Source organism: Cavia porcellus, unplaced genomic scaffold (genome assembly GCF_034190915.1).
Source record: "Cavia porcellus strain 051 isolate PalLab524CR breed Dunkin Hartley unplaced genomic scaffold, mCavPor4.1 scaffold_10, whole genome shotgun sequence".
Classification (NCBI taxonomy): Eukaryota; Metazoa; Chordata; class Mammalia; order Rodentia; family Caviidae; genus Cavia; species Cavia porcellus.
Genome location: NW_026947493.1, coordinates 85,332,469 through 85,357,297, shown reverse-complemented (window position 1 = coordinate 85,357,297; position 24,829 = coordinate 85,332,469). Strand labels below are relative to the sequence as shown.

General features: G+C 51.5%; 1 protein-coding gene across 5 annotated transcripts in view; it reads left to right on the top strand.

Moving 5' to 3' along the window:
• The window catches only part of Dpys (dihydropyrimidinase), a 54,777-nt gene extending 43,330 nt beyond the window's left edge, over nucleotides 1-11,447 (top strand). For 2 of the 5 annotated variants that reach the window (XM_063257767.1, XM_013143991.3), the window contains exons 8-10: nucleotides 1,251-1,458; nucleotides 9,808-9,937; nucleotides 11,077-11,447. In XM_063257767.1, the coding sequence (XP_063113837.1) occupies nucleotides 1,251-1,458; nucleotides 9,808-9,924 (325 nt within the window). In that variant the 3' untranslated portion in view covers nucleotides 9,925-9,937; nucleotides 11,077-11,447. Of the gene's footprint in view, nucleotides 1-1,250; nucleotides 1,459-9,156; nucleotides 9,258-9,807; nucleotides 9,938-11,076 lie in introns of all 5 variants that reach the window. The other 3 variants (XR_010050286.1, XR_010050285.1, XM_063257766.1) reach the window with 3 other exon arrangements.
• Nucleotides 11,448-24,829: the final 13,382 nt, after the last annotated feature.

Genomic DNA, 24,829 nt, shown 5'->3' with positions numbered 1-24,829 from the left:
GACCCCGCTTCCTTCCGGTTGTATTGAGGAAGTACAACAGATGAGCCACTCCAGTGAGGGCTTAATACATTACCAAGGGGCAAACGGAGGCTGGGAACGAACATTTCTGCTCGTCGCTCTCAGGTCCATCATAGGTGACCCTGGCCATGGCTCCAGGGCAAGTAGAGAAGTCCAGGGAGAACACTCCTGGGTTCTGAAGGACACACAGGGAGATGCTTGCAAGGAACTGCCCCGGGAATCAACCACTTAGGATGCCTCTGAGAGCTGAGCGTGTGTGTGTGCATGCGCACCTGTGCACATGTACGCATGTGCACACCTCCATTTGCATGTGTGTCTGTAGGCACGTGTGTGTGGCCTGACCTCCACAGTGCTGGCCAGGTCCCTGAGAGGCATTGTCTTTGCATCTGATGCTAGAGTGAGTTGTGACAGGGCAGGAGAGAAGGCAGAGAGGACAGCAGCCCTGGCCCTGAAGGCCCAGGGACAGGCCAGCCGTGCAAGCCCAGGCTCACGCCTGCTCGGGTGTGAGGTGAGCGTCTGCCCTAGGCCTGGACCTCACCCCACCTTGCAAAGGCAGCTGGCAGTGAACAGGTACAACCCCGAAGTGGCTACAGCTCCCCCACCCCGACAGGCAAGTGCATGGTCAGCACGGTGGCTGTGGTCAGGACCAAGCAGGGCTTCAGGGAGGAGCAGCTGCTGGCCATGGGGCTGGATGGCTTTAACCAGGCAGTCACTGGCCAACTGCACCATCTGCTGGAGCACTCGGGAGGCTGAGGCAGGATGGCAGCCTGCATGACATAGCAAGACTCGGTCTCAAAAATCAAACAAAACACAAGGAGGTGAGGAGAGCCGCTTCAGAGCCCTCACGGGTCCAGCAAGGGGACCAGAACAGCCTAAGCAGAGGCTGCCTGCATCCAGAAGTCAAGTCCAAGCTCTCCGAGCAGTCCAGCCACTACACCTGCTCCGGCGCGGCTGTCTGGGTGCAGGATGCAGGGGCGGCTGGTCCTGCTGCCGGGACCCCTCCATGTCCACGTCACTCAGGGGAGCTCGCCCCGCAGAGGCTGAGCCTGCTGCCTCACAGCTCCGAGTCTGCAGCTCTCAGCACTGCTGTCAGTGTTCTGTTCCTCAGGTCGCTGGGCAGGGTGACGAGGCCCTGGCTTAGCAGTGTGACCCACGTCCCTTCCGTCTTTCTCCTGTTTGTCACACGAGCTGGTGATAATGTGGGGCTTTGCGTTTGCTGTCCACAAACCCAGGACCATCTCGGCCAAGACTCACCATCAGGCTGTGAACTTCAACATCTTCGAGGGCATGGAGTGCCACGGCGTGCCGCTGGTGACCATTTCCAGGGGCCAGGTGGTATACGAGGCCGGAGCGCTCAGCGTTGCCCCAGGCCACGGGAAGTTTATCCCACGCAAACCGTTTGCTGAGTATGTCTACAAGCGGATCCGGCAGCGAGACCAGGTGGGTCGGGCCGTGAAGGTGCTACAGCTGGCTAGACTGGCACCTGTATGGCGTGTGGGTGGCGATGGAGCTGGGTCTCCTCTCATTCAGCCCAGCATATTGCTGGGGTGAGCCCTGTCAGATGCGGAAGACTCCCCAAGGCGTGTGTCTGTTCAGTTTTCTCCTGCTTCAAGTTCATAGTTACTAGGGGCCTTTTGGCAACCCAGTTAGTCAGGGGCCTCCAAAGTACCCCAACAATAAAGGTGCAGGATCTTTTCAAGGGAAACCTTCAAGGAGAGGAGGGGAGGGAGCAGGAGAGACTAGACGGGCTCTGGATGCCCTCCAGTGTGACCCCAGGAAGGAGAGAAGAAAGCATGCAAGAGGGAACCTGGGCCCCAGACAGACTGGGGAGCAGGGATGTTGAGCCAGACCTTCTGGGAGTCCTGCCCAGGTCTCCTGTCACCCAGCCACAGGTGGCACCCACTCATTGGAACAACTGAAGGAGGCATGGCCTGGGCACAGGCCCTGTGGGCGAGTGGGGTGCCCTTGGGGGAAGGGCTGCAAGGTGCATCCTGTGACCACCGGCCAGTGGTGGAGGACGAGATCAGTGGATGCAAATGTGGGCACTACCTCGGCTTCCGATCCCAGTCGGGGACCAAGAGCAGGTTCAGTTCTCCTCAGGCTCAGTTTCCTTGTCTGGACAATGAAAACATTTTCTCCTAACACTTCATGACACTCAGGTAAGAGTCTGGTGATGGAGGCCGGGTAGGAAGATAATCAGAGCCGTCTCTGCAATATCAGAGCCATCTCTGCTTCTGATTTCCACCACCATGAGGGGAACAGAGCCTCTGGAATGACTGTCACCTAAAAGATGCATGAGCCTTAGGCCTGTCCTGAGAGTTCAGGTTATAGATTTTTAAAATAGTTTTTATGTTTCACCAAAAAGTAGAAACTTTGTTTTGACTTTTGGACTTTGGAATGGGGAGGCAGCCCTGTAGCCTCTATCCCAGAAAGCAGCAAAATTGCCAGGCTGGGCCTTATTGGGGAGAAATGGCTGGTTTCTCCAGCAGGGTCCCAGCATCCCTCCTGGGGCCACCAAGATCTGTCACCCTGTCGCCCTCAGAGTCACTCTAAAGCGTCTCTCCTCCTTTCTGACTTTCAGTGTTGATTCTCTGCTCCGCAGCTCTCCAGCTGAGTTTTGATCCATTTCACTTAGCTCCGGCATCTCTTTGATTCCTCTTTTAATCTTTTGTGAATTTTGCTTTTCCTGTGGATTCTCAGAATCCATTACACAAGATTTCTTCCTTTTTAGTGCTTCCAGTGGCTTTGACTGAATGAACAAATGCTCTAGAATGTTTTTGATTCAATGCTACCGTCTTTTATGTAATGTATTTCCGTCAGCATTGACAGTGTTGGAAGTTACAGCTCGTTTTCCGCTGGGGCTCATTTATAAACACCGACAGGGCGGGTGACAAGTACATGGAGCCTAGACAGAGTCTAGGTGTTCCTGAGCCCCTGGTGATAAACAGCAGCAATCTGACAGGTAACAAGAGCTTCCAAATACAAGGCTTCCTGCCACAGCCCTGTCTCAGCATTCCGTGCAAGGGAAGAAGGTGTCGCCTCCTTCCTTTTAGAGATTAGGACCCTGACACTTCAAGAAATGTCTATGTCACACAGCTAGGCTACGCAGCACAGAGCATAACCCTGGCTGTCTGACTGATAGCAGTCAGCTCTACAGTAAACTGTAAAGAGCAGGCTCAGTGAGGTGCTAAGAGACAAATCACGCGGCATTAGTTTTGGAAGAGTCTTTCAAAATTTAATCTGAATTGGAGTGTTGATGACAGCCAGTTCATCTGTAGTCCAGGGGATGGGTAGAAAGGGTAGATCTGGGACAGCCTAAGGAGATAGCATCCAAAGAACTGAGGGACTGAAGGTGCGTAGCTCGTGGAGGTCTGTTCCCAGCATCTGCCAGCAGGGGCGCTAGACTAACTGGGAACGGAGAATGGGCCCTGTTTAAATGGCTGGCCTGGCCTGGATCATCTCATCCATAGGGAAAATGTTTTGGACCACAGAGCTCACTCAATGACGGCTTTCATCAGGTCTCTGTTTTGTTGGCAAAGTCAATGTCAACACTATTTTTCATGTGTTGACTATCATTTTTTGAATTGTTTTATTTTTATATTTCCCTCTGATAATGTTTTAGGCATTTTAGTGTATTTTTAAAAAATAATGATTATCACTTATCAAATGTTCTGAGAATCTACTGCCCTGAGCCCTGTACTAGTTTATGGTCATTTGGGCAGGGCAGAACAAATGGTAGGCACTATCATCAAATATAACACACATCCACATGGTAGCTACTATGAGTCTTAACTTAGAGAGTAGAAAGCTGAGTCTCAAAGCTAATTAATTTCCCTGGGCTAAAAAGTAAGTTTAAGAGTCAGGAATTGTGATAGATCTTTCTGATTCCCACTGTATCATCGGACCTCTGTAAAGACAAGAAAAGGGGAGAAAATGGCCATGAAACCCAAACCGTTATTTTGAAAATGTTGTAAAATAAAAAGGGTAAAGTGAAATGAAGTTTAGGAATTGTCTGGAGATATTTTAGACCCCTCCTACCTACCATGTTAGGAAAGATGATTTATTGAATATAAACATCACACCGTGGTACTAGATTTAAGTTCAGAGCCTCTTCTTTGGTTCCCATCTGAATTACTGAGATTTCTTGGGCGGGGTACAGCTCAGTGGTAAAGTGTTCCTTAGCATGCACCCAGCTTTGAGTTCAATCCCAAGTACCAGACAAACAAATAAACTCGGGTTTCTCTGTGGGTGGGTTTCAAAAGCAGGCAGTAAAGGCCGTGTTTCTCCAGCTCACCGCTTATCCTCGCCAAAGAAATCCCGTTCTTCCTATTTGAGTTCCCAGAGCACCAGTCCTAGCACCACAGCAACATTTGCAGCACTGGATCCCAGCCAGTCTCCTGCCCGGTCTCAGGTCCTTTCAGGCAGCATCTGACCCCTCTACGCTGCTTCTTGATACACAGAGAGCCTGCGAAAGGGTGCTGGACCAGAAATGAGAGGAATACGAGCTGTTTCAGAGGAGCACAGGAAGAAAGTTAAATAAATATACCCAGCGACTGCCTCCTCCTCTGCCTCAAACAGGGCGCTGTTGTGGGTGTAGCTCTCCTCTGGGACTTCATTACGTTTTAACCTACTGGCTCCCACGTCGCAGCCATCGCTGTTACTGGACTGTGTGAGGCATTTCAAAAGAAACAAGAGACACTTTTACCTAACTGGATAGACTAGAAAATGGTTATTTATTTTAAAATTTAGCCAGTGGATCCTTAAGGGAAAAAACTTTAAATCAGAAAATGACCCACTGGACCTTATTTGATAAATATTACACGACAAAACACTTTAATCTTTTGAAGAAGGGTGTGAGAGGAAAATAGACAACTAAAAGAATAGGGAAAAGAAAAACAAGAAACAACAACTTAGATATTTCAGGAGATTCCTGAAAAAACAAAATTATACACTCTCAATTCTCTATCAGTGTATAGCACTGATACATACATTTAGATAAATTGTATTTATGGAATATTTTTATGTTTACGGTGTAAGGATTTCCTCCAAAACCCTAAGGATGGAGTTTGAGTTATTCTTTGAGTCATCCCTTTCCCCCCTTTTTCGGCAATGAGCAGCTCCTGAGTTTGTGGGTCACACTGCAGCGTGGAGGAGGCAGGAGGAGCCCTTAGGAGCAGTCCCTGGTTTCAGAGCGCTGCTGCCACAGCTTGGAAACCAGGCTGCCTCTGCAATGCTGAGCATAATCCATCTCTCGGCTAAGATAAAATTGAGTGGATGGCTGGCTTGGTCCTGAAATGGGCATTTTCTATTTCTGAAATAACAGTTTGTCAATGTCCTTCCCAAGGTGGCGGCTCAGAGAAAGTAACTAGAGGTGTGTCATCAGCTGCTTTGGTCCTCATTCCCCCAGATTGATTGCTAATCATAATCAAAAGCAAAGTGAACACCAGGGCTGGCTCTCTTTGGCTTACTGGGGACACGTATGGGCAGTCAGCCTAAGACCCTGTTCAGCAATGTAGCAGGGCCTGGCTGCTTGAAATCAGACAGAACAGAGTATCCAGCCTGCAGAGATGCAGGCCAGGGCGTGTGCGAGGCCTTTCGGGCAGTGGGAAAAGGCAGAGTCACTCTGGCTGTTTCTGTGACCACGTCCTGCAGGAGCTGGGACCCTTTGAGTGCGAGCTGAACACCCCTAATTTGAAATCTGCAATCTGAAACACTGAGAGCTCAAACAATGCTCGGGAGCATTTCAGTATCAGATTTTCAGAGTAAGAATGTTTACCCAGTAAGACGTATGCAGATCTCCTGAAGCCTGAAAATCTCCAAATCCAAGATCCTTCTCATCTGGAACATTTTGAGAAAAGGAAACTCAACCTGTGCTCTCTTTTTATGTTTTAGCTAATCATTCAAAATTTATTCCATTGATACTTATTGGTTACCCATTAGCTTTCGAGCATAGCTTAATTCTTACACTAATCCCGGGAGACAGACAGGCCATTCCTGTTTTCCAGATTCAGAACCTGAGGCTCACAGACGTAGCCTGTAAGAGGCTACAGCCAGGTTTATCTACCTCAGTGCCAACCCTTTAACCCAGGGCCAGTGCCAGTGCCCGTGCCACGGCTGTCACCAAGCTCAGTTCTGCTCACACACAGCTGCCACCTCCCGTCCACTCCGTCTCTCTCTGCCCACAGGGCTCCCTCACCCTACTGGCAAACCTCGCCCAAGGAGCCAGGCCTGACATGGGGCCCAGCTCGGTCTGTTGGCCTTGAAAAACAGCTCTCGGTGTTTTAAGGATTAAATGCAGACATTTGATGGACAGGAGGTCACCATCTGCATGCCGGGGCTTTCTTTATTTCCTGATTCCAATATTTTCTTGAGTTTCTTTTTTTTTTTTTAAAGAGAAAAAAAAAACAATAGAAACAATGATATGGAATTTCAAAACAAGACAATAGGAAACAAACAACGGTTCATACATTGCATATTGTTATCCTCAAAGTAGTTGCTCAGATTGCAAGATACAGGCACATGTAATTGATCAAACAATATAAGGACGGACCATTTCTAGATCAGCTCTGTTGAACATAGGGGCACTCGAATCCGAGAGACAGAGCCCAGGCGGCTCAGGTCAGGACTGAAAATTCTGGAAATCGCCAGCCAAACACAGATTTCATCCCAAGGAGCCGCCGTGCATTCGTCTGAGTTCCTGGATATAGGGGCTGTGTCTGCCGTCGGGAATGTGGAACCTCAGCTGTCTTCACGGGTGTTTTAGCATCTCAGCCGCCGTGGGCAGCCTTGTATCAGTAGTTCTCTGAGGCTCTGGGGATTTTCTCTACAGGTTGTGCTTATTTTTAGAAAATCCCAGCACTCCCCACTTGGCAGACAATATAAATTTTTAATTTTAAATTTTCTATCAGCATACAGCTTCCTCTTCCCTTGATCAGCTAACTGAAGGCACCTCTGCAATTATGCAGTTCTAATGATGATTGCAATTAATGTTTATTCATGGTGCCGCCTATGATGTGTGTCTGGTAGCTCATCACAATGACAGTCATCGTTAAGGAGTGTGAACTTCAGTTGAACTCTCAGCTGCTAAGGATTACTGTCCCAGGTCCCATCATGCTGCACTAGGACAGCCTCAAACGCAGTTCAACCCCCAGGCTGTCTCACCTGACTCGGCCCCATCCCAAAGGAAACCACTGCTGTAAAGGTGAATCTGCTAATCCTGACTGGTATGTCGGGGCGGGGGAACGATGCAACCCAGATAGGCCTCCTGAAGGTGTACAGTTGGGACATTTGTGTCTCGAGGTCCTCCTTGAGGAATTATAGTACTCTTAAATAATGTTACCCTCAGCAGCACGTAAGTTTTACAAACGTCTATTGTGTTCCAGGCACAGTTCAAGGTGCTAAGGCTACAGGCACTGGTGAGACAGAGGTCCCATCTCAGCGAGCTGAAACCTGGGCCTGCTGGTGCTTAGGCCTTAGATCTGGTTGACCCACATTTGTACCTTGGTGCAGAACTCAGTTAGCTCTGACATAGAGGAATGGGTACAGGAAGAGACCAAGACTAAAGACAAAGTAGTGAATTATCACACATCTGGGGCCACTATGCAGGCTGCGTGGGAGGAGACAGAGGCCTTCAGGTGGAGCTCAGTGTCCACCAAACTGGCACGGAAACCAGCAAAGTCACAGACAGAGCTGGCCAGAGACACAAAAGACAATCGAGAATCTGTGTCACTTTCCTCGTCACCGAGACCTATCACCTAACGCCACAGCTTCCAGCAGGACAGGTTTATTTGACTGATGGTCACCATGGTTTCATGGATGACCAGCACCAGGGCAGAAGCAGCAGGGCAAAGGGCCTGGCTGGGGAGAGCTGCTCACAGCACGGCAGACAGGAAGCAGAGAGAGGAGGCAGCAGCTGGAGAGGGAGATGCATCCTGCGGGGCCACTCCTCAGTGACCCCTCCTCCAACCAGGTCCTGCCTCCTAAGAGCAATCAGCTGTAGCTCCCAGCAGGATCCAATCTCCTTCCACAGGCTCCTCCCAGGAGCACTGAGGTTTGGGGGGCAGCACCATCCACACCCTCACAGCGTCTCAGGAGACAGGAGGAGCGAGTGCTTCCTTTGTGCAAGCTAGACCTGCCTGCTTCTTCATCCTGTTCTTTCTGTTTTCTGTGCATGAAAGTCCTCTAAACACTAAGAATGCTTTTGGAGGGTGGGATTGGGATGGGGTGCGTGTGGCATGCTTGGGGATACCTGAGAAAGAAACCCTGGACCACTGGTGCAATCCCAGGGCACTGAATGTTGGCCCATCCTAGCCTGATGGCCATGCACCGTGGGCTGGCGTCTATGTCCCATTGGGCACTCCAGGCTTCAGATGGAAATCTGCCCTGTTGCTAGAGAGAAGAGCCATGACTCCTTTTTCTAAGAGCAGTAGGTGAAGTCTACTTCAAAACAAATGCGCACTGAGTGAAGACAGCCGTGGCCGTTTATGGGTTCTGTCTCGGACAGCCTTCATGCCCACCTGTCAGCACACACTGACCCTGGTCCTCACGTAGGCAGGGGACAGCGCCAGGGGCAAAAGGTGGTTTGGAGATGAGTAGGACTGGAGCCCCCAGAGCCGGTGTTGCCCACCCCAAACAGTGAGAGGTTAAAGGTGCTGGAAGGCTCGAGCCCCGACCTGAGGGGTCTGTGGTTCCCGTCAGCTTCTCCTCAAAGCAGGGGATCACGGAGCCAGGGCAGCAAGCTCAGAGAAGAGGTGGGTTTGCTGCTGTGTGGCTGTCTGGCAGAGTGGACAGTGTCTTGTGTCCATTCTGGGAGGCACAGCCCTGGACCTTGGGCCTCAGAGGGAGGTAGTCAGTGACACTGTGGGACTGGGACACAGGACAGGCAGTGTGAGTGGAGGAACAGCCAGGCGGATATGCCTGGATCTAAGCCCAGGCCGTGGATACTGCAGTCTGGCAGTCAGAGCAGGGAGAACAAGCCCCATGACTGCTTGCTATTCATGTGTGTGTGCGTAAGTGTGTGCATAGTGTGGGTCTGCGTTATGATTTACAAAGAAAGCATCTGTATCAGGTGTGATGCTAAATGCTCTCCTGCGCATGATCCTCCTGACACCCAGTAATGCAGGTGCCTCATCTCACCAGGTTTCCAGCTTAGGGAGCCAGAGTGCATTCGAAGCAGGCGACCCGGCCACAGAACCCGGGCTGCTGACCCACGGAGTTGGAGTTGCTGCCTCTGGCTGCTGGTCAGTTCACAGACACATGGTTCAGTTAGTTCTTGTGAATCCCTTTGCTTCTTGGGTCTACTCAAGCTCTGAGTTAACTCCTGCTGAGTGCAGTGGAGGATTCTACCTCTGAGTGGACCCCTAAGGAGGGGAAATTCTGCAGAAGGCCCAAGATAGAGGCCACCAGCAGAGGGATGCACAAGCAGATTGCTGTCAGGCAAGACCCTGGGAGAGCAAAGCATTCTGGGAATGTGGCCAGCTAGTTTGGCGGCCAGGAGGAAAGGCAGAGGTGAGAAGGCTGGAGGAGGTAGGTTGGGGCCCAGGCAGAGGCCCTGATAAGATCTCTTCACTTGTTAGACCCAGATCAATACCCATGCAGAGAGAATACCCCCAGAGGCACCGGGTCCCTCGGAAGTCGTGGGAGAGGGAACAGCGTGGTCAGCACATGATGAATTCACTAGTTTCTTTTTCTTTTCTTCTCTCTGTCACAATTCATAAGCGGAACTGCTCTTAGCTGAGAATTTGAGCAATCAGTAACTCACAGAGAGAATTGAAATGTGCTCTGTTTCAGACTTGCACACCCACCCCTGTGGAGCGGGCACCCTACAAGGGAGAAGTCATCACCCTGACATCTGGCCAGGCACCAGAGGACACCACAGTGGGGACCGGGAGGCAGGCCACCTCCTAATCCAGGTGCTGGGGTAAGGGACAGAGGGTGAAGCATCCCCAGGCCAAGACCACACATGGGTCCCTAAGCAGGAAATCAGCATCTCTCTTCACGACATTTCAAGAGTCCAAGGTCAAAAATTTAAAGGGAAGTAGGATTCAAGGACAGCTGAGCCGTGGAGCTGGTGAAGCCCGGTTGACACAGCACAGGCGGACAGGCCTTCTGGTGGGAGAAGCCTGGCAGGAGACCAGACGCTCTGTCTGGGGCCTGAGGAAAGCTGCCCAGAGATAGAAACAGAAGGCTCCCCGCCACACTGAGCACGGGGCCACCAGCCAGCCCGCACAGAGTGCAGTGCAAGCACAGCTATGGCCCAGAGCTTAGAACGCACGAAAGACAAATCAAGTGTTGATTTTTGGAATGTAATTTTTCAAGAAAGTTATCAGATGTGTTTTGTTTCACATTTAATTTTTGAAATAACGTGAATGTCATATTTGCAAGGATATTTGAACATGCCCTCCATTTCCGGTCATCTCTTGACACACAGACCTTTGCTTTTCGCAGAGCATTGTTAGAGACTGACAATGTCACTGTCCTTGTCCTGTTGATTTTCTTTTCCTCACTGCTTTTCTGGTCCTGCTATGGCAGGTGCCCACTTAACAACAGTGGCGTTGCTATGGTTTCAGTTCCGGTGACTTCATGCCATGTACATATCCGGTCCATTTTGCAATTTCACTGGACTCTGGGATTCTTTTTTAATTTATGACATGGTTTCTGAGGTTTCAGCTGTAGCATGCTGCAGTCACTGGTGGGAGAGGTTGACCTGCTGGTGCCACGTGACAAGCCCCTGCCAGCTCCCGCACTTTCCAGCCCGAGACCCTCCGCTCACCACGGCCGCAGGGGCCTGAGTAACGCGTGCTTGATAATGAAGGCCCTGTGCTCCTGCCTCTGCTGCCCATTGTCAGCCTTAACAACGCTCTGCAACCCCCAGTGCCCGCGCTTCTGCCAACTTCCACATCCCTGGAGTCACGCTGCCAGTTCAGGAGTCAGGAAAAGCTGGGGGGAGGGTTCGCTGGGGAAGCGGTGGTGTCCGGTGCTGTTAGAGGCCTCTCTGAGCGCAGCCTGGCTTCTCTCTGAGAGCAGCAGCTCCCCTGACGCCCTGCGCTCTCTTCGAAGGTGAAATCAGGGGAGGCACCTCGGCTCCCTTCCTGGAGAAGAGAGGTCGCCGGTCTCAGCACCCTGAGGATCTTCGGGAACGGCTGCTCCAGCCTCTTGGATGTCCTTTCCGAGTGACCACTAGCTTCTTGCCACACCTCTGTCACTGTGGTGAGACGGAGACAGAAACGAGTGCCACTGCCATGGGACGCCTGCGTGACAGTTCTGATCGGGACTGTCAGCCGCCGTCCTTTGCCAGCACTAGTTTCTTTCTCTGGCTTTTTAAAAATCACTTCTTGTTTAAAGATTTTTAAATGGCTAGTTTGTTTTAAACTAGAGCTGCAGTGTTGCCTCTGGTGTAATTAATAAACCTTGAGATCCTCACATCTGAACCTCATAGGTCTCTTCACTGGGAGCCGGGGGCTACCGGAGAACAAGGTTTCTGGTGTGCTGTCCGCTGGACCTCTGCTGAAAGCTGCGGTCAGGGCGACCGAGCTGACCTCTGGGGATGGCAGGGCCGTGGGCTCAGGTGTAGCTCCTGAGGCTCCCTCCCCAGCACTGCTGACACCCCAACCCTGTGTGCCGGGAGGGCTGAGCTCCTGTCTCTTCTCCTGGGTGCTGAGGTCAACAGGGTTTGAAAAGCAGAGCCAAGGTGGCACCATACTTAAGAGCTGGCTGTGGGGTGTCCATGGCATCAGTCACTCTTGAAGGACTGGTCTCTGGGACTCTGTGCACTGTGAGGTCTGCCAAGCCAGCAGGTGGGCAGCGAGGAAGCCTTGCCAGGGGTTTTTGAACAGCGCTGTTTGGCCTCCCAGTGTGGCCTGGTCTCTACCAGGCCTGTGGCTCTGTCTGATGAAATCTCAGATGCACCCAGCAGTTCCAGGATGACAGCACTTGCTTGGCTCTTCCTGGGTGCCAGACCAGAGCTAAGCTCTGCACAGATGCGTCATTAACTCTCTGCAGCCCTGAGCTGGGTAACAATATCACGCCTGCTTAACAGATGAGAAAATAAAAGGCAGAGAGAGGAGAAGCAATTGCCTAAAGCTACCAGGTGACCGAGGATGTCCTGAAAATGGGCCAGGCCACTCGAGTACATCCTAGTCCAGATGTGGGGAAGAGCCCACTCCAGAAGGGCGTGGGCTATCGGAATACCACCCGCCCAGGGGAAATGGTAGCAGCACGTAGTTGTCTCAAGCGTACTGTGCATGGGTCAGATGGGCCGCCATGCTTCTCCAGTGTTGGCTCACATGCTCCTTCTCACAGAGCACCTCCAGGCGGCCACTGTCCTCAGGGAGCATCTCCTGAGCTGTGACCCCTCAGAGCCCAGACTTGGCCCAGGAGGACCTGACAGGGGCTGCAAGGCGTATTGTGTCTTTGCAGCCATCTTGCCAGAGCAGCCAGGAGGTGTGGGTAGACGCACACCAGCCTTGCCGGGTGCTTCCTGGGAGCAGTGCTGCTATCCAAGGGGAGGACCAGGATGAAACGGCGGTCGGCACAGAGTGAGCCTAAGTGCTGTCAGAAACCTAGCTTCCCGGTAAGGCCGGTTCTCTCGGGGCTCTGCAGGTGCTGTTTTCTTTCTCCTGTGCATTTTATTTAAGATGGTTGGATGCAAATTTGATGCTTTCCCCGTTTAAACCTAAACTCAAGAACTCAGGTAGGAAGAAGTGGGTGCTTGGAACCTGGAGTCAAACTGACGGGGTTCACGACTTTCTCCTGCATACTCAGGCAAATCACTTAACCTCTCCAGTCTCCCTGGCCTGGTCTAGTGGCACCTAAGGTTTTTAGAGTGCACACATGGTGTAAGTCATACACAACACTGTGGCACACAAGGAAACTCTCCATCGGGGTCCGCTGCTGCCATTTCCTCCAGATCACCTGCTTTCCTGCTCTACCCCCAAGCAGAAGGAGGCAGCCAGGGTCCTTCGGGTTCCATGCAAGTCAGAGGATGGCCACACCCCCACTCAGCAGCCCCCCTGCAGAAGGGAACTGAAGCTGTAACAGGAAACCTTTAACAAGGTTCCCTAGCAACTGACTGTTGCTTCCCCATTTACTTTTGTGGGGTCCCTGGTTTAAGGAGCTCATCCTAACCACTGAGGCACCCAGAATCTCACCCCCTCCGCCCCCCCAAGATTAAGAAACCATTGAGAAACAGACCTTGCTGTCTTCTGTCCATATTTTCTCATAAGCCAATGGCCCACATATCATTTCCTGGCTCATTATCACTTAACTTAGTTACTGGTGAATGTCAATAATTGAAATTAAAATAGTTCTGCAGTGAATGTTTTAGAATTTTGATTCCATAAATCTGGGCTTAGCCTGAGTGCTCCTTGCTTATGATTTGCATTGGAAATGAGGGCGCTGTGAGCTGGGTGAGTGTCTTGATCACCCACAGATCTACTCAGTCCCAACAAGACTTCAGCATGTGGCACAGATTTGGGGTGGAAAGGCCTCTTAGCCCATCACAGAGACGGGACCCGGCCCGAGCCCTCCCTACCCACTTCAGACCCTGAGCAGCGAGGTCACCAAGCAGCTCTTAGGTTCTGGTTCTGGCATAAGAGATGAGACCCTGCGGGCAGCAGACATTGGCCCTGCCCCGGGAAGAACAGACGTTGCTGGAGCATCATGAACGCACCTGTGTTCCTAACGCCGGCGCTGCCGAGAAGGTTCGAGGACAGCGTGAGAACCGCAGTGAACTGGGCTGACTTCTGGCCCCGTCTCCTCGATGCTCGTGATGGGGATATTCACAGTGGGTATTGTGTGTAAAGCAGAATCCCGCATGTTTCAGGACCTCGGCCGATGCCTGTTGAATATTCGCATGAAAGGGAAGTCTTATGCAGTGCAGTGATGACAGTTATCACTGTCCAGGCCGTCTTGAGGCTGAATGTCCGTTCCCCTGACCTCAGATCCTCCAGTGTGCAGTGATTGTGACCTGGAAGGACGGGGTGTGGTCACCAACTTTTTAATTTAATAGTCCTTCAAAGTTCCCAGATTATTCTTGGCTTCCTGAGTCTGTAGTCAGCTTCTACAGCACATGGTGGGATCATCATAGGCCACAGGGATCCCGGCACAGCTTGGCCACTAATGTCTCAGAGCATCACCACATCATGGCCAGTCCTCAGCAAGGTAAACAGGGACCTCGCGGCCCAGGAGCTCCATGCCCAGCACACGCCCCCAGGGCCGAGGATGAGCATCCAAAAGTCTGTGCACGAATATTTGTAGCAGCATCCTTCAAAGGGAAAAGGTGGAAACAGCCAAATGGCTGCTGGGTGGATTGACACAGAACAGTAGAGTCACGCAGTGAAATACTATTGAGCTGTGAAAAACACAGCAGGACTAATATGGTCTACAAAACACAGAGACCTTGGAAAGACAGCGCCGTGTAAGAGGAACCAGGCACAAACCCTCGCACACTGCGCAAGTCCATGTGGGTAACAGAAACAGCAACTGCTGGAGGCCGGAGGCCGAAGGCCGAGCGGGGTTGCTAGGGCTTGAGGTAAGGAGGGATCTCACTAGGGGTGAGAAAGAAAGGAGCGAGGTTGTGCAGCCCTGGGGTCAGACTCTCTAAAACAGTGACCAGGTCGTGAGTTCAATCCCCGGCACCAAAGCAACAAAACAAAACCTGTATCGTGGGGAACTTTGTGTTCTGTGTTATTTACTGCAATAAGAAATCTGGAGTCAGCCCATAGCCATTTCCAATAAACGGATTCACGTGAGGGAAGGGTTTGAGCCCAGGGTTTGGGCGGTCCGGAGAGAGGGTAGAGGGGCAGCCTCCTCTGGTGATGGCTCCTTGCCTCGGCCAGTGTTGGCACTAGCATGTGGGCAGCCATCAGGTCGGTGTCCCCATGCAGTCCAGAACAGTGCTGTTGGCTGAAGTTGGTGGAGCGGGGCTTTTGCAGGCCGGGGTCCCTCGCTCAGCCTCCGTGGTCACCGCCCCCGTTTATGGTCCGTCCTCGCTGTGTGTGATCACTGACTCTGGACCTGGGAGGGGCATGCAGGAGGGAAACTGTCCACGGCTGTGGCCATGGCCATGGAGCCAGCTGGGTCATGAGTGAGATAAAAGCCTGTCTCTGCCCACCTCCAAGCTGTGGGACCTGGAGCCTCCAGAGCTGCTGTGAGTTATATACCAACAAAAACCACACGTTGTGACCCCTATCCAACGCCAGGAGTGGAACGTGGCCCCCCTGTTCGTGGTAGTTGGGGTCCACATTCACCCACCTGCTGGGACCTTATGGCCCTGAACGGGGCGTGGTCACGGTCCTCAGGGAACCCTGAGCCCTGCACACAGCAGCACAGCGGGGTGGCCGTGGGTAATTGCAGCACCTACACATTTCCCAGCCGGGGCCTCTCTGTGAACCCCTGTGGGCTCCAGGACTTCAGAAAAGCAGCAACTCCCCCTCCCCCCAGGGTGCTCCAACTGGCCTTTACCCAGTGTGTGCCCTTGGGCTGGCCCCCACGGGTCTTTCAGGGGTGCAGCCCAGCTGCACAGAGGACCTCAGCCTGCAGCTCCTGCTGGCCTGTCTCTGCACACACAGCTGCCTGGTCCGGGATTGATTGGTGCAGGGGCCTTGGCTTTTTTCCTAAGGACATGCACAGTGCTCCTGGCAATATTCAGGGCCCTGCACACCCTTGGGAGGAGAAGCTGGGACACAGCCCCGGGGAGCCCACCACAGGCCCCACTGGGCACTGTCAGCTTTTGCTGGTTTGTAGGAAGAAGAGGACACTGGGCCCCTGACCCGGGTGCAGAATCTGAGGATGTACTATGGGCCTGTGGGGGAGTGGGAGATGGAGGGGCCAGCCTGCAGCCAGCGCCTACACTTGGGAAATTCTTTGCGGGATGCTGGTTTCACCCCAGGCAGAAAGCGCTTGTGGGATCAGAGGGAGATACCGCATGGGCAGCCTGGGGTGGGCAAGGCGCCCGCTCCTCGGCATGTGGCTTGGGCACGGTCACTGCACCGCCTCTCCTCAGCCCCTTGATCCATGGCTGGAGACCACAGTGCCCTCCGTGCTTTCCTGGCTGCATCGCTCCTGATCCCTGTGAACAGGAAAGCAGCGTGGGTGGCCGAATGTGGCACAAGCCTTAAGCTCCGAGAGCCGGCTCTGGAGAGCAGGGTGGTGGCAGTGAAGGGAGCTGCCGTCGGTCTGGCAGTCAACGAGGAGGTCACAGTGAGCAGAAGGGCCCTTCCCAGGCCTGGGCACCAAGGCACAGGTAAAACAACAGGACGGTCAGCAGAGGCCAGGCGAGGCGAGGAGGAGTGTCAGGTACCCTGACGAAGCGTGGCCGGGAGAGCTTGGTTGGGGAGCAGCTTAGACACGTGTATTCTCATGGGTCCATCCTGAGCCCCCCACTGCAGAGGCCAGAGCAGGACGAGCATGGCCAGGCCAGGCCTGGATGAGAAAGGATGAGAGGATGCAGGAGCACGGAGCGAGGACCTGCCTGCTGGGAGTGGCTGGGGGAGGTGACACTGGAGTCTTCCAGGAAGCACAGAAGCACCCTGGGCAGGACCTCAGCTGCAGGGCAGAGGGAGGCAGCTCCCTGGGGATGAGAGAGACTTGGAGGAGGGGCTCCAGCACCCCTCAGCAACCCCAGGGCCCACCCAGGGCCTGGCACATGGGGGCTGGTGTTTGTGGGGTGAACCAATTACTGGCAACTCATGTCAAAGGTCAGCAAAATGCTTGCCGTGGGTCTGTCCTCCAGGCCTACATGTTTTAAGAAAGCAACTGAGTTCCTTCCCAGACCAAATACCTCAGTAAAGGCCACCTGCTGCCCCTGCTGGAGCTCCTGCCCTTGGTCTCTGTGCGGCAGGTGACTCAGGGCGGCTGAATTCCATGAGGGACTTGTTTCCATGGCAACTTGCTTCTTTCTTTTGCTGTTCTCAGTCTGATTCAAAATCCTAAAGATGTTTACGTCCTGCTCTGAGACCAAGGGCCTTAAATGAAGGGAGCATGTTCTTCCCAAAATTAACTTACTTTAAAAATGCAAACACATTAAGCATGATCTAAAAAACAACAACAAAAACCTAGAACGCTACAATTTCTGCACAACTTGCTTGCCAAGAAACAATTCTCCTTGTCAGTCATCTTCACTGATTTTTTTGTTTTTCAAAATGGTTTTCTCCACGAATATTGAAAGCCAGCCCTGGAAACATCTCCAGGGAGAGACCAGGGCTCCCAAAGTAGCATCCGACTCCTGAACTTTTACCCGACCCCTGGACTCACGGTGTTCTGGTCACTGCTGTGATCGGATCCCCACCATCTCCCTGTCCACCCAAGCCAGAGCTGAGCCCCACCTCGAGCACCCGGTCCGTCTTGAACAAGAGCCACAGTGGACATTTGCTTGTTTTGCTGCGTTATTTTTGGTAGACTGGGCCGGCTGTGATGGCCAAGGCTCGGGCCCAGCTCTAGTCACCTGAATGAGGGTGGACAGCTGACTCATCCCTTGAGTTCCTCCTGCCCCCATCCCAAGTGCACTGTGATCATGGTCTTTTTTAGCTGGACACTGGTAGCCCTTTCGGAAACACCTGGACGTAGCCCACTAACGCTGGCTGCAGGTCACCTGGCCTTGCCGTCAAGGTGAATTTCCAGATCCTGTAGCCAGAGGACGACAGCGTGCAGACAGTGCGGACTGGCTGTGGGAGTCCCAAGGCCCTGAGGTCCTGCACTTCTGTCCCCAGCCCCTCTGTGAGGCAGCCCACTGCTGGCCACCCAGACTCTGTGGCTGCTACAGCCTCTGACTGGTCAGGTTACCACTAGGTCCCCTGTCTGAGTTTCTCCTTCAGTGTCCAGTGAGCCTCCAGGGAGCTGACCATTTTTATTGTGGCCAAAGGATCCCTCTGAGTTCCTTCGGACAGCTCTCATGCTGCACCAAGCCCAGTGCTGACGGCTCCTGCCCTGAGAGGCACCGGGAGATGTACAAACACATTCCAGCCGGGAGGCTGTCCTGTGACCTACCTCTGAGGAGATACTTTCTAAAAGCTGGATTCTGCGCTAGGCACACATGGGTGCTCGTAATAGAGGAGCATCTGAGTTGGTCATTCCTCCTATTGGATGCAATTGTGTCCTCCAAGAAGAGAGGTTCACATCCTCATCTCCAGTCCCTCAAATACAGCCAGCCCCTGGGAGCTACGGGTCTGATTCTCCAGATTCAACCAACCTTGAATCAAAATTGTTTTAAAAAATTATTGCACTTGGACCAAATACATCAGATTTTTTTCTTGTCATTATTCCACCAAGATACAGTGTAGCCACTATTCTGGTCACAGGGCGTTTAAATTGCATTAGATTTTGTAAATCACCCAAAGATGAGTTAAAGCATGATGCCAGGAGTATATGGGTTATATGCAAATACCGTGCTGCTTCATTTTTACTTTTTAAATAATTAAGACATGATTTAGTAATTTATTTTATTTTACCATTTGTTTATTTATTTTTGTGAGTACCAAGAACTGAACTCAGGATCCTGCACTTGCCAGACAGACACTGCTCTGCTGAGCTCTACACCTGGCCCCTGATCATAAGGGACTTGTAGGTGTGAGGATCTGGGTTTTCACACGGGTCGTGTACCACCCCTGCAGACATGGACAGGCATCCCTCCAGCCTTATTTAGAAGTAGGGGTTTTCAGAGGCACTCAGTTAAAATGAGGTCACAGCGGGTTAGTTGGGCTCCAGCCTGGGCACCACCGCCCTGATGAGAGGAAGGAACGTTCCATACGGAGGAGGAGACAGACACGGAGCTGCTTCCATAAACCAAGGAACCCCGAAGCCAGCCAGCAGCCACAGAAAGGGAGCAAAGACAACAAAAGATGCTGCCCAGAGGCTTCAGAGAGTTCGTGGCTCTCCTGACACCCTGGGCTGGAGCTCTAGTCTGTGAGAACATAGATGCCTGTTGTTTTAAGGCACCTGCTCTGCGGTCTTGTATGTGGTAGATCAGGAAATGGATACATTCAGCAGCGAGACAAGAAGATAAAGTTCGGAGGTTTGGACTGCTGGGATCTTTTGATTTCAAAGCTGAATTCTCCCTAGAATACATGAGAATTTGCCCAGTTTGTTTCCCGAGTGACAACACTTTCTGTATTATTGAATGTAAGAAAAAAAGTAGCGATTTCTTTCTCCTCTGATGCTTGGTAACATAATTCATCAAATAGCACCTGAGATGTGCCTAACTACTTGCAGCAAGCCTGCTGTGGTAGAAACGTCTGGTTGCCTGGATTCCCTCCCTGGGGACTTGACTGGGTCTCCCTCAGGTGCTCAGAACCTGCCAAGGCTGCAGGCATTGGAGCACAGCCAGGATAAGGAACAGGACTGCAAATATTGCTAAGGAACGTGGCAGTGACACTAGTGACCGTCAGCACAGGGGGAACGAGGGACACAGCTGTACTCATGTCCGGGGAAGGTTAGGTGCAGCCGGATTGAAAACAGAGCTGGGAATGGGGGTGCCCTCGGTCTCAGGACAGGAGAATAGGAGGGGACGAGGGCGCCGGTCTTTTGGCTTGCAGGCTAATCGAGTTCGAGGTCATTAAAGCGTTTCAAGGTCATTAAAGCAAGGGCACCTGAAGTTCCTTTCCTAGCAAAAGCTGAGCTGAGGTAAGGAGAGAGGGTTTCTGTCCTGGTCTTGTGCCCTTCTCAATAGAGATCAAGAGCTAGAAACTGCCGGAAGGCCCAGCCATGAGGTCTAGATTTTGTAGAATTTCACTTTGCAGCTGGAGCACACAAGATCCCCTAAGGGAAGTGCGGTGAAGACCACAAACCAAAAGCTCACGATTTGACTTGTGATTTTAAAAAATGAGCACCCAGATTTATTTCTAGCATTAAAAGATCGGTCGAGTCCCCATGAGATTGGCTGTGGGCTGCTCTGGAAGTGGGTCTGTGGGATGTGAGGGACAGTCTGGTCTGCTCCACCCACCTGTCCAGTGTCGCCAACTTCTGCTCATGGGTCCTGAGGTTTCTAGGGACAAGGAGGAGAAACAGACTGACAGTGGGGTGAAGGGAAGGGGCACAGAGCACGGAGGACCCCAGAGTCAAGTGAGGGAGAAGGAGAGCTGGTCCACACATGCGGGGCAGAGCTCTCAGCTATTTTTGGATAAAGGAACAGGATGTAGGGATAAAAAGTGGTTGGATCTCCAGCACCGCACAATGGTGATGACTCTGGCAAAGCACCTTCTTTCCTATTTTTAACTAGATCACGGGGCTGCGTCAGAGGCCTCGCTGCTGACTAATCCCATTGGGGCGTCTCTCTCTCCCCCTCCCTTTCTCTCTCTCTCTCTCTCTCTCTCTCTCTTTCTCTCTCTCTCTCTCTCTCTCTCTCTCTCTCTCTCTCTCTCTCTCTCTCTCTCTCTCTGTCTCTCTCTCTGAGCTGCATAAATGCCATCGCACAGGCTCAGGAAGATTTGAGAGAAAAAACCTGCAAAGACTGCACACTGGGCTTAGGCTTCTCATAAGTAGCGTGCAGAGGGGGCAGGGGTGACCACAGCTCTCCAGAAGTCGTCTTGGACTCTGGCTGCGTGATGCAGATTTCAAAGAGAAACTGGCAGAATTAATGTCCTGTGACACTTTGCCTGCTGAAGCACAGGGAGGGCTGCTTTTCAGTGTGCATGGCAGGGAGAATGGTGCTGGTTTTGAGCAAAACAGTTTTTTAGATGCATAGCTACCCCTGCATAGTTTATTGCAGAAAAGGCTTCCAAAGTCAGAGCACAGGGCTTTAAAGTAGGCGAGAACCACACGGTGACAACGGCAGGGTTTAGCATCAGCCAACATCTGGATCACAGAAGATAGTTTCTCCCTGAGGGAAAACGGAGTCTGGAAAATTCTGTGGGCTCTTTTGCAGCCCCTGAGTTCAGGAGGAAGAAACCAGAGAGACCAGGAGAGGTCATGCAATGAGGAATCAGGCAATGGAGGGGTGAAGGGGGTGCAGTCCACTGCTAGGGCCAGAGCCAGGAGGCCTGACCAGCTGTCCACGTTGCTGACTTCTGCTGGTGGGTTCTGGGTTTCTGGGGACCAGGAGGAGAAATAGACTGATGGTGGGGACTCTACTCCACAGGGTCTGGGTGCAGAGCACAGGGCTGGGGGAGCTCACATGGCCTGGGAGAGAGTGTCTGTGTTCAAATCCTGCTCCCAGAACACACCATGGACTGGTGTTTGGACCCCCGTGCCTTGATTTCTCTCTGTACCTTGATTTCCTTATCTACAAAACCATGATATCTTCCCCTGTAGAGTGTGGGTGGGTGAAAAGAAGTCACACGCTTGACAAGAGCAGCTTGGCTGAGGACCCCGCACAGCCACCAGGATGGCATCTTCTGGAAGGTCAGAAGGGCCTCAGTCATGCCACGTGGTAGCAGGGCCTGTGCTGGGGACCAGTTTGGGGCTGGGGACGTCCATCAGTGCTAGAGCCTTTGCCAGGGAACAGGAGCCTCTGGGTTTGTTTCCTGGCACCACACGTAAGAAAGAAGGAAGGAAGGAAGGGGAACAAAAACAAACAAACAAAAAGCTCAGTTGTCCTAATTTTTAGTTCGGCATTGTCTCCTTTGTCCCCTGTGTATTTTAGAACAACGCATTGTTTCCAAGATCACATCAGCATTTCCATTTGCACAACACAGCCCACTTCCTGCTTCAGGACAAACGCACATCCTCGGGCTTCCTATGTAAAAAGTTTGACTGATTTCTTTCGCCTCCTCCTAATTAATGTACCACGTCTACAGTGAGTGCTTTGCTGGCTTTGAAAAAGCAAGAATTCCCATTTTCAGGTCCTCCCACTGCTACTGTAGCCCGACCTCAGGCCTCATGAAATTACAAGAGACATTTAGAACTGAATAACTTTTCTGAGTACTTCTCAGTGTCTATGAAGAAAATAACATTTATTTTGACCTCGTGTTACCTTTTCTTCTTCTCATCAAATAAATTACACCAATGACCAGACAGCTTCTGTTGTTCTTCACGATTCATTAATCAACCACGACAGAGCCAGCCGGTCCTTCCCGGCCCCTGGGGCACTGTCCCTTCCAGGCTGCCCCCCTTGGAGAACTGTGAGCTGTGAGACTCTGTTTTTATCAAAGTCTAGCCGGGAGAGGTGAACTGTTTTGCAGGTAGCTCACGGTGAAAAGAGACTATCATTTTCTTTGGGATTTTATGAATTCCCATTGCATCAGACCCTGATCAGTCCATGTGTTTGTGAAGTCCCCCTGCATTTCAGGCATTGTAGAGTCCGCTGGCCAAATCCGCTGGCCACTCATATTTGCAGACAAACTTCATGGGAAGCCAGCCATACCCATCTCTTTACGTAGGGCCCATGGTGGCATCTTGTGACGATGCTGGCTTGGGGTGGTGGCAACAGAGACCGAAGACCGTAAAGCCTAAAATAGTCACTCTGCAGTGCACAGACAACACTCTCCAGCTCCTGGTGGTTGAAATTCCTTTGTTCCTACTCTCTCAGGATGAATCCTATTGTCAAAAATAGAAACAAATGGAGCTGGGCAAGGAATTGTGGGAAGAAGGAAGCGCTTCCATGTGTTTGTCTACTTGGGGAGGAAGCATGCTGGTCACGTGACACACGTCATTTCATTTAATTCTCAAACTGCGGCAAGATTGGTATTTTTAGCCTTATGTTGTAAGTAACCTACCAGAGGCTCAGAGAGTTAAGATCTAAGCTGCTTAAGTTTTTGTCACTAGTAATTAGAAAATGGATTTGAATCCAGCTTTCCCAGTTCTAAAAGTATCTCTTGGTACAATATCATGGGATTATTAATGTCACATTTGCCTTCCACTGCGAAAAAATGTGATCTCCCATCCCCTAGGTGAAAGTAATTTAGTTAAAAGACACTAGTGCATACCGACTCGTATTTAATAAGTAGCTCATGATAGGCCAGAACTGTCCTGCAAGAGGGGTTTGTGTTCACTTGGGTGGCTGTCCACCCGACTGTCATGTTGGACTGCAGGCCATGACGGTGGGGCAGCTCCTGGCAGCTAATTAGCACTTTGCATTCTTGGAGAATGATAGTGGCTCGGCGGGTAGGTGAAACTTCGTGCGTGTATGCGTACAAATTACCCGACACTGTCTTGATGTGTCATTTAATCAAACTCCCCTCATCTCCCAGGCTGAGACTCTCTAAACCTGTGGTAACCAAATCTGCCTAATTGTCCAACTAACTCCCAGATGAAGTTCTGGGACTCTTCCAGTGGTTTAAAGCAGGTCCTCGTCGCTCTCCTTGATGCTGAGACACAATACCTGACACCCACCACTCAAGGGAAAAGAGATTTCTTTCAGTTCATGGTTCAGTCCATAGTTGCTGGCTCCAAGGCAGTGCAGCACGGCTCTCCTGGAGGAGAAGAGCTTCTCAGGGCATGGGGGACAGGAAGCAGAAAGCGAGGGAGAAGGGAGGAGCTGGGGGACACCCCAGTGAGCCCAGACTCACCTAGCAAGTCAGCTGAAAACCCCCACAGTCCAATCATCTTTGAAAGCCTCTGTTGAGCACTTAGGGTTGGGCGGGGCATCCAGTCTGCCTGGGATTAGGTTTGGGAATCTATAATTTTATTTTCTTTCATTTTTACTTCTTTAGGTGACTCTAGAGATCAGCCAAGCTTGGAAACCACTGCGCTCTAGAACATGAGGGTGCACCCCTGTTCCCACATTTCTGGTCCGCCCTTAAGCCCGCAAAGCTGCCCACTTCCTGAGCCCCAAGATGTAGTCAGTGGCTGTGTCCTTTCTTGTCTCTGCTGAATGAGGCTGTGGAGAAGGACAGGGCCCCCGCACAGCACACTGCGTGTGTCCTCAGCACTCAGGAAGCGGTGCCAACACTTTCCGCTTTAACCACAGGACTGCAGGGAGTTGGACTTCTGTTTCTGTTGTCACGTGTTTCACTTTCCCTGTGCATCTGTTCACGTCGCTCCAGTATCAACCCACTATGATTCCTTCTGCTGATTTCAAAAGTAAGCTTCACACACACACTCAAGATTCAGTGGTAAAAGGTGGTTTGTTCCTGTATCTGGTTATTCACTTCCTTTTCTTATTTTAATGTCACTACAACCTTTGTGGATTAAATCCCAAAGGGGCTTTGAATTCCCGACATTTGGGAGCCTGAATCATCTGTTAAGTTAGACCCTTCCCTTGCCTGGTACAGGGTTATATTAGTTAATACGATAGATGTTTAATAGAGATACATACCTACACTCAAATCCAGTCATTTTATCAATTAGTTCCTCTCTTTTCCATTGTACAACTTAAATAATCGTCTTCAGGGATCTTGTTATGTGTTGCTAACTCCTGCTCCAGCATTCTCATTGTTGGGGCAAAATACCTGACACTTAGCACTTAAAGGAGCAGAGGTTTAACTTGGCTCACGGCTTCAGCGGGTTCAGTCCATGGCAGGCTACAAGGCTGAAACATCATGCAGAAGGGTGTGATGGAGCAAAGCTGCCCCTCTCATGATATCTGGGGCCAGAAAGCAGGGAATGAACCAGAGAGGACAGGACCAGGGACCAGATATAATCCCCCAGCCACTGCCCCATGATCAAGTTCCTCCAGCTGGGCCCCACATCCTAATAGCTCATTCAGCTATTAACTCCTCAAAGAGTTAATTTAACCCTTTGGTGAGATTAGTGCCCTCACAATCCAGCTGTGTCTCCAGTCCTTTAACCCAGCCAAGGTGACAATCAAGATTAAGTGGAGCACTCCTTGACAGGGAGACAGTATTTCTTCCTCTGAGGACAATTAGGACAAAAATGCATGTGAGAAGACTTTACCAAATCCTATATTATAATTACAATTAATTAGTGCCTAACAGAGAAA